The sequence below is a fragment of the Calypte anna genome, chromosome 4A, assembly GCF_003957555.1.
Source record: "Calypte anna isolate BGI_N300 chromosome 4A, bCalAnn1_v1.p, whole genome shotgun sequence".
In the NCBI taxonomy this organism is placed as follows: domain Eukaryota; kingdom Metazoa; phylum Chordata; class Aves; order Apodiformes; family Trochilidae; genus Calypte; species Calypte anna.
Window position 1 is genome coordinate 1,572,285 of NC_044248.1, and position 16,100 is coordinate 1,588,384.

General features: G+C 44.8%; 1 protein-coding gene across 1 annotated transcript in view; it reads right to left on the reverse strand.

Annotated features, from left to right (window-relative positions):
- The window catches only part of MOB1B (MOB kinase activator 1B), a 30,495-nt gene that overhangs the window by 6,075 nt on the left and 8,320 nt on the right, over positions 1-16,100 (reverse strand). Inside the window, exons 2-3 of the mRNA XM_030449716.1 lie at positions 5,567-5,733; positions 2,823-2,916 (exon numbers count right to left, since the gene is read on the reverse strand). Coding sequence (XP_030305576.1) covers positions 2,823-2,916; positions 5,567-5,733 — 261 coding nt within the window. The remainder of the gene's footprint in view (positions 1-2,822; positions 2,917-5,566; positions 5,734-16,100) is intronic.

Here is a 16,100-nt window from a genome sequence, read left to right on the forward strand (position 1 = left end):
GAAACATTGCAGACTGGTGAAGTGAAACATCAGGGAGTTGGGTGAGGTTCTCACAGAACTGAGCCCCAGGGCTCAGCTGGGTGAAGGGAATTTCCCTCTCATCACCTCTAACCATGGGGTTTTCTCTTTCACCTCCCCTGGCAGAGAGCTGCAAAAGAAGTGGCAGTGCTCTGCATCTACAGGAGCCACCAGCCAGAGACATTAAACCAGAACATTTAGGGAATTACTTGACGTTTGAAAATACTCAACTTGATTTTGCACAACTGAAGGCCAAACTAGGCTGGCTCTTGCACCAGTATTTTCTTCAAGTTGTTAGGCAATGAGTTGTACAGCAGCAGCAGCAGATCTGCTCTTGAGCTGTATGTCAATCTTCAAGTAACTCAGTGTACCAACACCTTGGTAAAAGCCAAGACAGCAATTCTCCCCACAAAGCAAAGTCCAGAAGAAATGAACGTGATCCCACAGCACACAAAATGCACCTGCCTCAGCTAAGCCCTCTTGTTATGATGGCCACCAAAAAGAACCAGTGGGCTGGAGAAGTAGCCACACAGCCACAAGCATCAGCTTAGAGGTAGCCCTTTAGAGAAGGTAACTCTCCCTGTATCAAACACAAACCACAGAGAAACCAGACACAAAGCTAGGGGACCTGTCAGATGCCAAGGGGCTTATTTTACTTTTATTTTTTCAGTTTAAATTTTTAAATTATTATTTTAAAGGGATTTTAAAAACAAAACACCAGTAGCAGGTAGTGCATACAGGGAACATCACACTTCTGCTTTGGTTACCCTCTCACTTCAGACATCTGGTTTAATTTTTCCACAGACTGCTACAAGTTTGTAGTGTAACGAGGCAACCAGGTGCCCCTAATTGCCAGGGAGTGGGCATGAGCTTGTGTTAAGCCCACCTGTGCCCAATTAGGGGCACCTGGTTGCCTTGTTACACTACACAAGTTTGTCAGCTGTCCTGTGAAAACTGTGACTGAGCCAGGAGAAGTCCTGAACAGGACTTTGCACCCCTTTTTTAACACATAGGCCATCAAGTATTTCCCAGTGGGAACACAAAAACCAGGCTTCAGAGCCACAGAGTGGTTGCTGCTCTTGGTTCCCTCCATCTACCCATGCTACACAGCTGCCCAAACTCTCCTAAAAAACTTCATGGGAGTTGTTTCAGCTAACTCAGACTCTTTTGTCTGACACAGATGAGGATGCAATGCCAGTGGTAGCTGAACCAGGGGTGTGAGCAGACAGAAACCTTCATCCCAGAAGCACTGATGAGCACATAAACCTCAAGGCCTCTTCACCTAACACACCTTGAGCCAGAAAGGAACAGAGATTAAAAAATAGAAAAAAAAAAATCCTTCAATATCAGTGCTTTCATCCTGACAGGTTTTCCAGCAGTATTTCCCTGAAAACAACACTGCAGGCTGCCTTTTAAGAGGAAGAAAGGCACACACAAACTAAACTCCCACTGGACATGCTCTGCTGGCACCCACCAGCAGCCTCACAAATTACAGCCCCAGCCCCTCCTGGGCACAGACACTTCTGACCCTTCCATAAAACCCATCCCTGAGCAAAGACAGGAGCTGCAGAGTTTGGGGGATGCTCTGCAAATCCTAGAGACATGATCCCTGAATTAAAACCTTGGCAGAATGCATCTTCCTGCTTCTACCTTCTCTTTTCTACCCCATTTCATACCCATCTGAGTCTGACAGGCATTTCTGTCAATGGTTATTGGTCTCTTTGGAGAGAAATCAATGGTTCAGTCTGGCAACCTGGCAGCCAAGCCTTTAATCATTAACCTCCAGCCCCAAATGACTGCTTCTCAGCAGACAAACAATAAAGCAAAGCAATATTTCCATATTCTGACTTAAGAAACTGGAGCCTGTTCCACATACACAAAGCAGACAAAGGGCTATGTTACTGCACAAACTTACTCTCAAGCTCTTCTGCAGAAGAGTAAACTTCTATTCTTACTCTATTCTGACCCTTCTGTGGTTTGCAGCAGCAGGTCTGCCTACCCACACTGGTTTTGGCATTCAGCAGTGTCCATTTTTAGTTTCAGAACCCAGTGCCAAAGCTTTTCTTGGTCCTCCTGGCTGCTTCCCCCCAGCAATGCTCCTTCCCTGCTGCATGGCCTCAGCTCTGCACCCCCAGGAACCACAAATGGCATTAGAAAGGAGGAGGAAGGGGAGGACAGGACTGTTTTTTTTCCTTGTTTAATAAAGATTTTACAGTAATTTAGAAGGAGGGCCCTCCCTCCCCACAAGCTTAGATCCACAACTGTTTTCTTCTCTGGAAGACACCATGCAGCCAGAGGAAGAAAAACCAAACACTGGATGCCTGCAGAAAAGCATAAGCAAGAATCCAAGATGCAAAACTTAGTGACAGCATAGGGGATTCTTATCCAGGTGACTGAAAACTGTAGCCAAGTGTATTTCTACTGAGCTGCCTAAAAGAAGGATTTTGGTAAGACCCAACCAAATGCTTGCATACAGAAAGTTCAAATCTTAATTCAAGGAGCTCTCATTAACATTTGGGGGGGGGGGAAAGAAAAGGAAAAATAATCTTGAAAATCAGTTTACTTCTCAGCTTTAGGGAAAAAAAAAATTAAAGCAAACAAAACAAAAATAAAAACAAATGCTTTTCCATTCCCTGCTTCCTGAATGAAGGTAATTTCTTTTCTTCCACAACTAACAAGAAATCCTTCCCACCCACAGAAGGTGCCTTAACTCTGGCACCCAACTGAGTTAGACTCAAGTTTTCAAACGCAAAATCCTCTGAAAAACTCCACACTCAGAACACAACGTGTGAAAAGTCTCTTACTTTGGGCCAGCAGACATGACAGGGCAGCTCTCCTCTGTGCAGAAGTCTGTGATGGTCCCATAAAGCATGTTGATCTGGTTGAAGAAGTCGACAGCTGTAAAGCAGTGAAAGCATCAGTCAGCACCCTGCAGTGCCCCAGCCACACACCTTCCTGCACCCCTCACTCTGAAATGCACAGGGCTGTAAAATCCACCTGGATTCCCACATCCCAAAGGTCAGATACAACTTGCTGTGAAAGGAACTGGAGACAAGGGAGGGTTAAATCCTGCAGCTCCCCTCGTGGATTTTCCCAGAGAATAACCCTCAAAGCTTCCACAAACACCATGCCACAAGCTACAGCTACTGTTCAGCCAGTGCTACAACTGGGTGACAACTTCCCAGCTATCCAAAAAAGGAAGCAAATAAAAACTGGTGTGGCACTCACCTACCACAGCTCATCCCCAGCAACATGTCCCCCCCATGCACAGCATGAGCAGAAAACAGAAGAACAACTCTGGGAAAGGTTGATAAAAAGAGGACCATGAGGAGTGGTCCTAAAGCTTGTTTGGGCAGGGGGAGGAGGAGGCAGTTAACACTGAAGGCAGCAAGAGGAGTGTACACAGGAACTGTTAATTAAGTTTCCATTCCCTGCTCCCAGCAGAAACCACAGCCCAATGTTTGCTTGGAGGCAAGGATGGTGCAAAAGCTCCCCCAGACCTGGACCAGAGGCACCATCATTGTGGATCCCCCACCTGCAAGTCCCCAAAGGCCAGGAGACAACACCCAGCACCAGCAGCATGTGACAAACAGAAAGACACAAGAACCTCCTCTCCAACATATGTGAGGCTGTACAGTGGCTCTGCCTCTTCTCACTTCCTTTTTTCACTTGTGCTGAAGATCCAAGGCCTTAGATTATATTTCTACTCCAAGAAGTGCTTGCTCTCTGGTGTTCTTACAAAGAAAGGGTCGAGATGTCCTTCTGAAATTGTGTTTATTATTATTTTCAAATCAAGGAGATTTCACATGAAACTCAAACCTCATTACTCACTTGTTGCCTTTTTTTTTTTTAATTTTGAAAACATATTTGAAAAGCCTACATGTACACCAACTTGTTACCTTAAGTCATCAGTAACAACTGAGCAAGAACTAGAAAAGCAGAGCATGTTTCCTGTGCCATCACTACTGTGAAGGGCAACACCAGTGACACCAGTCAGACATTTTATTTCCTTTTCAGACATCTCAGCCAACAGAAGTGGCTCACAGCTACCTGTGAGTAGCATTAAGTGTGGTAGGGGGATGCTGTGAATGAAGGGAGCACGTGTATTTAATTAATCACTTCTAGACAAACAGAATGAAATATTAAACCCCACTTTGGTGCAGGAGGTATGGAAGATGACCATTTAATAACAGAATGCAGTCACCTCCAGAAGGCAGCTCCCACTCTTGTGCTTCACTGCCTTTTGCCACCCAGCTAATTTAGCAGCTAAGTCATCTGGGAGGGGAAAAACATTGCTGCCACACAGGAAAAAAGAGCCATGGAGTGGAGGAATCACCAAAAGGAGAGGATGCCAGCAATCTGTGAAGCATCTTTAGTAATGCTTACTCATAAAAACAGGCTGGCTTTTTTTTTTCCTGACAGTTTTGCAATACAGCATGAATAAACTTTAGTCAAGAATGGTGTCAGCAATTTCAACATCCCCTGGATGCAGTTGTAAGTCATACACCAGAGCACCAGGAGGCTCATTAAGAACCAGAAAGTTCAAGTCAGTAGGACAGTTTCAATTCCCCAACGTGTCCAAGAGAAAAAAGAGAAATAGGAAGAACCACATAAACAATTATAAACATTTATCTTGAGTGCAGTTGCAGGATCAGTATCATACAGCCATGGAAATGTGCCAAGCCCAAGAGATAAAGGGAATATATAATGGGGAAATACCCAGATGAGGCACAAAGTCTGTGGCAACCAAGACTCTGCATGGGCTCCAGGGCATGACAGGACTTGGGGTAACACATTTTTAAGAGCAGAAGGTGGGAAGCAAATTCATGCTGAAGAAGAGGAAGCTGGAGGAAGCGTGGTCAAGCAATCAGAAAACATGAATTTGGGCATCATTGTTTGGCCTGACCTAGCTCAAAGGAAAGAGCTGGGACAAAGAGCTTCAGAGGAAGTTAAAATAATGACATCAGAGACTTAGCTGAGCAAAGGCTCACAGCTTGGTAGAAATAAAAGGAAGCAATTTCCCTAAAGTTAATGCCTAAGATTGATCTCTGCAGTTGTTACAGGCAAAACAAAAGCCAGGCCATGCACATGACCACACTCTTGAACATCTTTTAGAACCTGCCCTCACATCTCAGTAAATTAAGGTTTTACACTTAGCATGTGGATGCCTGACTGGGTAACAACCTCAGCTGAAAAAGCTAATTAAACAGAGTAAGATGGCACTGACAGGCTACTTTCTAACAACAGCAGTGACATTGCTTCTTCAGGACTTGTGATCAAGCAGGCAGACCTTAACCACTAAGAACAAGCATTATTTCCTTAACAGGAACATATTTTTGGCACAAGATTAAGGAGTTTTTGTCTCCAGTGAACTGCTCTGCATCTGTCAGCTCAAAATAATTCCACGTTCACCCCTCCCAACAGCAGCAGAGTGGTGCAAGCAGGACAGCAAAGCCTGATGTGCTAGAAGGGAGTACACAGCAGTCCTCCCACAAGGTTCAGCCCACATCCAACACCCCCTTGTGAAAAAAAAAAGGTCAGCACTTACTGTTAACTGCAACCCATTCATTTAAGTCTTCACCCTCTGGCAGCATGACAGCCATCCGCAGGTTCCCGCTGCCCAGCGTGGCTTCAGCATGTTTGAGCAGCTCGTACTGGTGAGACCCCTCTGGAATATTCTTCTTTGGTTTGAAGGTTTTGGAAGAGCGACTACCACTGGGAAAGGGAGAGGAAATGTTTAGAGGAGTTGTGGAATGGGAAGAGGAGAAGGAGAGGACAAGTCACCCATAAGCACGGGGTCAATGGTGAATCCTTTCCCCACTCCTGTATTTTCATGCTTGAAAAAGGAGATTTAACAAACTGGGATGCAAATCAACAGGTGCTTTGACTTGCTACTTTAAACAATTAAATGATTTTCCCATATCCCTTCTTCTCATCTGCCCACCCTCCTGTGAAGACAGGCAGACAACTGGGAAGACTCAGCCTCCCTTCCCTCCCCCAGTAAATTGGATTACGGGCAAGATGAGAGCAAAACTAATTCCTTCCCCAAAAGCTGGACAGCCACTTGGGAAGGCAGCCCAGCCACACACAAACCTTTACTCTGAATAGCTGTGAAGCTGGTCTTGGCAAGTAAAGATAATATTTAACAGAAAAAAACATGTTCTTACGAGGTAGCCAGAAGGTAGAGACAAGCTCTTCAAGCCTGTCTTTTCAAACCAGGTGTAATGTGCTAAGGAGTTCCTGAAAAACCAGCTGCTTTCTGCAGACCTACCTGGTTCAGAATATTATCTTGGCTACCAAGGTGGAATAACTTTTCTAGTATCTGGTATTGTTTAGAAACTTACTAAAATTTTACCCAAAAACACACCAGCACTTTAGCTGATGACTGATACAATTCCACACTGTCCTCAATCTAAGTTATCTTCCCCTGGTTTCACAGCCAGACCTTTCAATCCACCACTTAGGCAAGAAATCAAGAACTTAAACTTCCATAGAAGTCATTTTCTTACTCTTTTGTTTGAAAAACACAGACTGACAGTTTAGCCATGACAATGTTAAATCATGGCAGTGAGCCTGGATGCACATTAACCCCTAACATGCCAGAAACATGATGTGTAAAGCTAAATATTTGCAGGAAAGTGTCAAATGAGTCAATATTTGTGAATCTTTTAGTGTATAAGCTGAGAAAAGGTTTCTGTCAGAAAACTGAATTCTGAATTCCAAAGATGTGAAACCCAGACAGCAGAATTTTCATTACAAACATTACCCACTTTTCATTTCAATCTTTGCCAAACTTTCACCAGCTATCTACAGGACCAAACATATTTTTGCTACTGGGCTGTAAGAGTTCTCCTTGGCTCCCTAAATATTTCAACCTCTTGTCTGAACACACTGGGAGGGCAGTTTATCCTTGGGGCAGTGCTATTGCACACTGTCACACAGAAGCACTCCAAATAACTTAATTCTGCACCTTGTTTTGCCCCACCACACCACACCACGCCACACTATGGCCACCAACAGAAGACTAACAGATTAAAATTAACTTTTACAACCTTGAATACCAACATCTCCATCAGAGACACAAGGAGCACCAAAGAATGCAATAAAAATTGCTCTTTCCCATACAAATGCTGGATGATCAAGAACATGTCGTTTGCTGCTCATTAGGACTCACTTCAGACCTGAACGAGAGCACTGGAAGAAAACACACTGAAACTGGAGCTCAGTAACGAGCTCCCCAACTTCTTTGGGGCAGATAACACCACCTTTGGGTATTGAACAGATCCCACAGGTCCAGCTGGTTAGAGATTTACATGGCCCCAGCCCTGTGCTGGCACTCCCTTGCTGCCAAGGTGCAGCAGCATCCTCCCTCTGCTCCAGGTCTCCATGGTCATCCTGTCCCCCAGCCCTGAGGAAGCAGCACTTGGAGGGATGCTGGGATGGTACAGGTGTGACCCCACAGACACCCACCCAACACAACCAAGAGCCAGGAGCAGCAAGAGGAAGGCTGTGGCTCCCATACAGCCTGTTACAGGAGGTGTCTAACATGCACCCAGCCATTTGCATTTCAGCCCTAAGCAAGGATCCCAGATTCAAATGTTAAATGAAATAATTAGCTGCCAGTGGGAGCCAGGAGCTCCTGTGGCTCAGGGAGTGCCCTTCACCTCCCACCCCTCCAGCCACCTGCACTTGTTGCCAGGCCAGCTTCAAACCAACTCTGAAGAAAAGGCAATTGAAAAAAAAAACTCCACCAAACAATAAAACCCAAATCTTTTAAACGATGACTTAAGAGACCCAGGTTTTTCTCTTCAGGAATGTAGCCCCTTTATAGCCACTATGCCAACACAGGGGGTAAAAATCACAACTTCAAAGTCTGGCACTTGGTTTGGTGTGAGGCTGGAGCAAGGTAATATCCACAACTGAAGAGCAAGAGCCAGGTATTGTTAGCTTTCCACAGGTGTCAATGGCAGCAGAAGAAACCCAGCACATGCTGAAGACAAGCACAGCACTTGTTTGCTCACAGAATCCTGTGCTCACTCCATCATACCCAGCCAATGATGCAAACCAAGTCCCAATACTTTCCTGAAAAGGAACCCAAAGGTTTTCACAGCCTTACCACCACTCCAAAGCTCAGGTCATCCATTCTTCATAAATGAGAAAGAAAAACAAAAAGATTTCCCCCTTCTGCTGCTGATTCTGAAAATCTCCAGTCCTCCTTTCAGCCCTAAGGTACATCAGCTCCTCCTCCACATTGCCATGCAGTGATGAGGACTGAAAAGCTGAACTGCTCTTCCTGGCCTGGTAAAGTCACCCCAGCCAACACCTCCAAAAGTCAGTACAGACTTTTACTGCACAGAGGAGGAAAAAAAGCTGTATCCAGGCAGGGAGCACTTACCAAGAGGATTCATGTTGCAAAGAGCAGCACCCCACTTACAGCTTCAGCAGGGTCAGGAGAAGATGGTACAGAAACATATGAAGCAGTTAAGTGGAAAAAGGTTACAAACTCACTAACCCAAGAAACTTCAATTTTAGCAAACAGGATAAGCCTACAGAAGGGATGAGTGTCCAAGAACAAGGCACAGAGCATTGGGAATGAACTCTAAATAAAAAGTTTCTTTTCAGAAAACCCTGAGAAGACATTCACACCATATCTAGCCCAGATCAGCAGCTTCTCAGATAACAAACCAAGTCATTGCAGCTCTGTTGCATACCCAGTAGAGATCTTCTGGGGTCAAGGAAGCACAGAATGCACAACACACTGGAAACTCATCAGCTCTCCCTTAATCCCTGCTACCACTTTCCCAAAATAAGGGGGTTCTTTCCATTAGCTGGCAAAAGCTGTCACAGCAGAATACACAACGATTTGGTCTCATCAGCTAAATAAATATCCTAAATAAACTCTAACTATGCCATTTGGATTTTGTCTCCACACTGCCTTTCTGGTGGCTGCTTCTCAATTTCAACACAGACACCCTAAGACTGCAGGAATGGTCTCACAGGAGAGGCAGGCAGTAATCCACAGGGAAAAGCACTTTGGATAAATGCAGGCTGCTCGTTGTCCTGTGCTATGGCAAGCTCTGCAATTTTGGCCATAAATTATCAGGATTCCATGCATTTATGCAGGTCACCATATGTGAATCCACTTATCTGTATGCATGGTCATACAATCCCTGGTACAAACTCAGGGACTCCACAACCTCATACAGCTTCTCTAAACCAAAACTCTTACAGGACATATTTGCTTTTGGGAATCCTACCTGTAAATGTTGCTGTAAACATTATTTCAGCTACCTTAATTCAGATGGTCTCCTAATACTAAAAAAAAAAAATAAATTATTTCTGCCTTAGCACCATCAGTTAACCACCTCCTCAAATGGTTGGCTACCCTACTAAGTAATCCAGCTTCATCCCTAAGCCCTGACCACAGCAGCATCTTATCCCTGCTGTCCTGCATTGTGAGTCCCAACACTGAGCTAAAAGCATGTTAAAAAAAACCACACCATGATTATTTTTAACTATTATGTCATCCTGTTACATGACACATTTAGAAAGTCTTTTTGTTCCAGGACTATTTCCTCAACTCCTTAAGCTTCAGTGAAAAAATAACTTTCAAAGAGTTGTGCCTGGTGGCCAGCAACACACACAGTAATTGATGTCTTGACCAAGTATAATGTTTTATTTTCACCTCCATTCTGCAAGACAATTTCTCCTGACATTTTAAAGTGCTCCAAGCTGGTGGGCAGCATCTGCCTTTCCCTGGGAAACATCACATTAATGCAGAAGTAAAAAGGGACAGAGAAACCCTCAGAAATACCACAGTGAAGATCCTGTTTTCCTTGGCCTTCCAAAGGCCATGAAATGGGGAACACATTGCATTATCCCCATTGTTTGTCACAACCCATTTGTAGCCATCCAAGCAGAAGTGACTTCCCAAAAAGTCTCTAGCACTTCCAAGGATGTTTAGCTCCCTTCACTCCCACATCCAACACTTCTAGCAGATTAGGCCCCTCTGTTTTTGTGGGTAAGTGGAGCTGCAGGACTGGCAGCTGCTAATCAAAGCCCAGCCCTCCCAACCACCAGAAGCTCACTCTTCCCACTGTCAGAAGCCCACACACTGCCTGGCCTCACCAAGATGTCACAACATGCTTGCAGGAAGAACACCCAATTTCCTCCAAAGCTGTAATTTTATCTAGTCAGCTGCTGGGAGGGAAGGGCTTCTCATGAGGCAGATCCTCCAGGCTGCTCTGCCTCTAGGCTGCCAAGATGATGTTTCTAGAAGAAAGGAAGCTTTTTCCAGGCACCCTGCTGACACCCAGCAGCCCACCTCAGCTCCCAGCACAGCACTGGCCCATCTCCTACCCTCACACCAGCTGCAAATCCAGCCTTGACACACTTCTTGTTAACTGCAGGAAAAGCCACTTGAAGCTTTGCACTCTGAAAGCAGCACTTTGGCTGCCCTAGCTGAGACCTCCTCACACCCAGCTCTTCACTGAAGCTTTTTTGGCTCTTTTTATGTCATCTGCTGCACATCCGGGGAAACCTGAATTAAAACAAACAAGTTTAGGCTCATAATGCACAGAACTTAACAGGTTGCTCTTGCCTCAGTACTCACCTGAAGCTCCCACCTTCTCTGGTGCCAAACCCTTGTCCTGAACCCAGTGTGCTCATGGGCAAGCAGGGGGATGCAGACCCAGCCCAAATCCTGCCTCCACCCAGGCTGACCACTTCATCCTGCAGCAGCATCACAACCCAAACCACTGAAATACTGCTCCAAAGTCTTCCTTCAAGTCCTTCTCGAGTGACCAGAACCAGCCCAAGTTACCCTGTAATGCACAATATTCATTACAGCATCTCAAACTAATGCAGTGCTTACCCTGTATGTGATTACTGTGCCATGGGCAAAATAGGAGACACCACTCTGAAGAGGTAAGAATCTGAAAACCTTTTCCTTTTTCCTCTTCTGCACACCTGCTCACACATAACACAACAAACTGGCACGTTTTACACAAATTAAGATTTCAAAATACCACAAGTGCTTGAGTTTTATGGGCAGTGGAGAAAGCACTGCTCCTCCAGTCTGGTTCAGGCTGCCTTTTAGGCTCAAGAACACAGGGCTGCAATTCCTATAAATCTTTACATTCAGGGCTCCTCAGTGGACTGTATCAGACACTGGAAAAGACTGAAACTTGCACTGAGGAACAATAAATAAAAAACATTGCAGGGGCACCATTTGGAGTGTGCATGTGTGTCCTGTATTCTTCTAACTGGTATATAATACTGAGGCAGTGGGACATTATCTTTCTTTCCCTCTTTCCTTGGGAAAGCCATTGAAACAAGGAATCTAGAAGTTGAAAAAGGTGAAAGTGAGGGTGCTAAGAAAGGATTCTTCCCAAAGCTAACACTGCCCTTGGTAACCAAGAGGCCTCCAGGTCAGCAGGAATGTCTGTGTGTGATAACTCACCTACTGCTGCCCCAGCCACTACCAGTTGCCAAGGGGACATCAGGCTGGTGCCAGGCTTTGTAACCCCCCTTCTAACCCACCCAGCTGGAGCCAAGTTCCTGCTTCTCAGGTTCCAGCATGCTCCTTCTGCAGCCCTGTCACTGGAAAAGCTGTGGGGAACATCTTCAGGAGCAGCATCTGCAGGAGTAAGCAATGGTTTTGCCTAGGAACAATTAGGCTTCCAGCCATGCCCATGCAAACCCATCCCTGAAATGTTCCCACTCCTTTTAAAAGAGAAAAGAAGAAAAAAAGCTTCATTTTCGAGACCATTTTTTGAAGGACTGAACACAGTGCTTAAAAAGAAAGCCCCCAGCACACAGGAACCCAACAGTTTCCTTAAAAAGAAAAGCCCCAGCAAACATAATCCAACAGTTTCCTGGTCTTAAAAGAAAGTCTCACAGACCTGGGGAATCTGAAGCAATTCCTGTATCCTCCTGCAGGTGGGACTGACACCAGCAACACAACACAGGTTACTCCTCAAGGAAGAGCCTCCTCTTTCAAAAAAGTACTGCTACTGAAGGGGGTATTTTTATGATATTTTTTAGTTCTGTACCTATCAAGGCAGGGACTAAACTCTGGCTTCCATTTCTCAGAAAATCAGCTGTCTTCCCAGCCTGAAGTTTCATACAGGATGGTAGCTAAGAGGAGGCAGATCAGAAAGTCAGCAGCAGCTCTCATAACACAGAGGTATCACCACACACAAGACTCTACGTGTTAAAAGAGCAGAACTTTATCAGATGATTCAGATCCAGTAAGGATAAAGTTATTTAAGGTAGCCTTAAGGAATGGTTTTGCTTTTGCTTCCCCCAGCCATCACCACTCAGTGTTGAAAGCTGTCATAACATGTCCACATTCTTAAGGGTTTTTTTTTCTTGTATACATACACATTTCTGAGCCAGTGAAACCAAGCACCAGTGGGCTTCCCCCAGAAGTCAGGGCAGTAACCAGAGCAGCAGCCCAGCATCTCCTGGCTGAGCTGTGCCAAGGGGACAGGTGACAGACTGGCTCCCAGCAATGGGCCATTTAACTCTTCCCTCCCTGCCCTGCAGCACCAAACTCGGTGCCAAACCCACAAGGATGTCAGGTGCCCACAGCCCATTTTCCAGCAGAGCCAGGCACTTATGCTTCTCCCTGCCTCTCTCCACCTCTGTTTTCTGTCTGGAAGCTCAGAATGTGCCTGTAAACAAAGGGGAGGTGTTGGTGCTTCTGCTGTTTACCAAGTTGGATGCAACACTTTTCCCAAGGAATCACAATTCCTAATGCAAGGGAAAAACACGGGTCCAGAATGCCAGCCCCAAACCAGGAAATCAACACCAGTTTGCTGTGCTCAGACAAAAGACATTCCCTTGTTTCATTTACAACGTGTTCATTTAAGTCCACTTTCATCTCCTGGAAAATCCTCAAAATAAACAAGGCAAGTCCCAGCTGCCCTCCCTGGATGCTAGCACTCAAACCACAATTCCCAGAGCAGGCAGCAGTGGAGGAAGTGACTCAACTTCTCCAGAGTTGTGCTCTGGAGGAACAGCAGCAGTGCTGGGCAGGGCAAGGAGAGGGGCAGACCAGAGACACACAGAGCAGCATACAAGGGGAAAACCCATCAGCAAAAAGCTCAGATGAAAAACTAAGGCAGTGCCATTCCCACACCTGACTTGAAGGCAGACACAGCCAGCAGAGGAACTGGGATGTGCCCCTGGAATAAAGCCTCCAGGCTCCCAAAAGGCTCACCCATCACCCACCAAGTTACTCCACTGACTCTTCCAAGAGCCTTAGGACATAAAGGTCACTTCAGGCAAGTTTTCACTCCAATTTGAAGAACAGACACTTTCAGCAGAGACCCCAGCTCTCCTCTGGCATCCATATGAGACCCTGTTACGTGAGAGGAATTCAGATTATACAGAAAGTTTTGCTGCCTGCTCCCAGGTATCCAGATTGCCCTGCAGCAAATGCAGCACTGTCTTCACTCACAACATTTGTCTCCCTACAGACAGAAATTAGATTTTCAAGAAAACTGAGGATTGCTCTTGACTATTTAGTCAGTTTCCTCCAATCCCCCCCAGATTCAACATCCTAACATCATGTTTAATCCTAACATTTGCTGTGTACATACCCACACATCATGGAATTATCTGCCATAGTAAAACCTAGACTTATTTCTGCAGATTCTAATATCCAAAGATTCATGTGCTACTTCTTTAAAAGAATGGGCTCCTAGCAGCTTTGAAGAAGGTAAACACAGAAGTATTCCTTCCTCTCCAACTGCTTTGTTTTTTCCTAAGGGCCACGGAGATGGAATCCAGGACTTTTACCACTTCAGTCACTAAGCTCTCTGCAAACTAAACAGCAATATTTTCTCACTCTTTTCTCAGGAAACCTTCATTTCTGTCAATTGCCATTAGCTTGCTTAAAAGGGGGTGGGCACAGCATGAATTCAAAGAGCAGTTAGAAGAACTTCACAGTTCTGCTTCAAAGTTCAGCTTCCACAAAGGTTCCAACCTCAGTCTGCTGCATGAACATCCCTAATAAATCATTCAGAGGTAACTACACCCCTTTTGTAAAACTCACCCTTTCCCATACATAAAACTTGGCACTAAAAAGCCATCTGAACACTTATTCCTGCTGTACAGGAGTGCATGGAGCATTTTCTTTTGAGGAAAGAGGACAGCACCAAGCTGTAAATAGTAACTACTGAAAGGAAGCTGAAAAGGATGCTGTGGGTACCCTGCAGCCAAGGACTGCTGCACAGCCCTTGCCATGGAGAATGCAGCTCTGCCCTCTGGCTTAAAAAAACACTTGGATGCCTGCAACAGGGAATTATGTAACATTTGTTTTAAAAAAATACACCTATGTGCTCCATAGCCATCAAAACCTGCAGAGAGGCTCAACCCTGGGAGCTCCCCTCCCTCTCCTTTGTTACAGACAAGGATGCAGAGGCAGGAGCAGAATGCCTGCCTGGCTCTGAGAAATCCTGAAAATCTGTCACTCGGAAGCTTCCAAGAAAATGTCATGTTCTAAAGGAAAACAGTTACACAGAGGGAAAATGCCTGGTAACGCACGTGGGAGGGAGGATGACACAGCACATGTTCTGCAGATGCAGGGAAACATGAAAAGCAGCATGAGGCAACTCAAATGTCATGCTCAGCTCAAGGGAAAGGAACCTGGGGCTTTATTTATTTTTTTGTTTAATGGGGGAAGAAATAACACTCAAAAGTCCTGGCCTGGTGAATACTAACAGGAGAGGGAAACAAATCAACATCAGCATCCACAGATGAGCAAGAAATCAAAACCAGAAAGTCCCATTATGGATACAACTAAGCAAATCATAAAATAAATAAAAGGAAATAAATAAAGCTACAAGTCTGGGTTATTTCTTCCAATAACATAATTGACTGTGTTTAAAGGAAAGATACTTGAAACATTAATAAAGGAAGAAGGTTTACTAAACCATTTAAGTAGGCATGAAGGAGCTGAAGATCTTCCAGTGAGTAACTGGAAACATGGGGAAGTGGCCTGGAGAGCTTCAGCTTCCCTGGACCCTGCCAGCCCCATAAAGCATCACCCAGCTTGTGGGGCAGGAGGAAAGGGGAGGGGTGTCCTGTGCCACATAAATAAAGCAGGTGATTAATAGTATTTACACTCCTTTGATTACTTTCCCTTAGTATCTGGCAAAACAAGGACAAAAGTAACCTACCCAAAAGGCAGGTGCAACTTTTTGTAGCCAACTCTTCTGCCAGTCACAGAGATTTCCTTATATTCAGCTGAATTCTCTTTATGTCTTTCTTTACATTACTAAATGCTCTCTGCAGCCTAAGCTGTATCTGCTGGTAACAGTCACACTCTTTAAATACATTTAAGAAAGTAGAAAGCAGAGCTGTTCAGAAAGAGATCTCCATGCCACTGAGGATGATAAATTGCAGCAATAAAAGTTTGGCTCTAGCATCAAATTAGATCCTTACTTATGCACCAAATATAGTGCTGGGAGAACGTGCCTCAGAACATGGATGGTTTCCCAAAATGCTGATCAGAGCTCTGGAAAACCAATGCTTTATGAATGACTAAAGCTAATCAACTCACACACAACCTAAGAAATCTCAGCAGGGCATCTAAAAAAAAAAAAAAACACTAAAAAAACCTAACTTCACTGTTTAAAACAGTCCTCAGTCCTTCTCAACAAGAAAACCAGCAATCTGTCAATGTGCTTAGGAAAATAAGGAAGCTAAAAAAGGAGAAACCTAAATAAATTCCAATGGGGGGAGAGTCACTGGAGCACTTTATAGAAGTGCTGTATTTTGCTGTGATCCTCACTCAAACTTGGTTGATGGTATAAAAATGGCAAATGAGATACCCAGCAACTTCCCAACAGCAAACCTCAAGCATATATGGAAGAATACACTTCCACTTTGATGAACAGGTAAAATGGAGGCTGAATTCAGGAAATAACAGCAGATTACAGGCAAGAAATAACACAGAGAACAACAGGAAGAAGATGTGGACAGGAGGCAGCAATGAGTAATCTCACAGCTTTCCTCAAACACCCTGCATTATCTCATCACCAAGTATTCCTTACACACCCCCTGTACTCCAG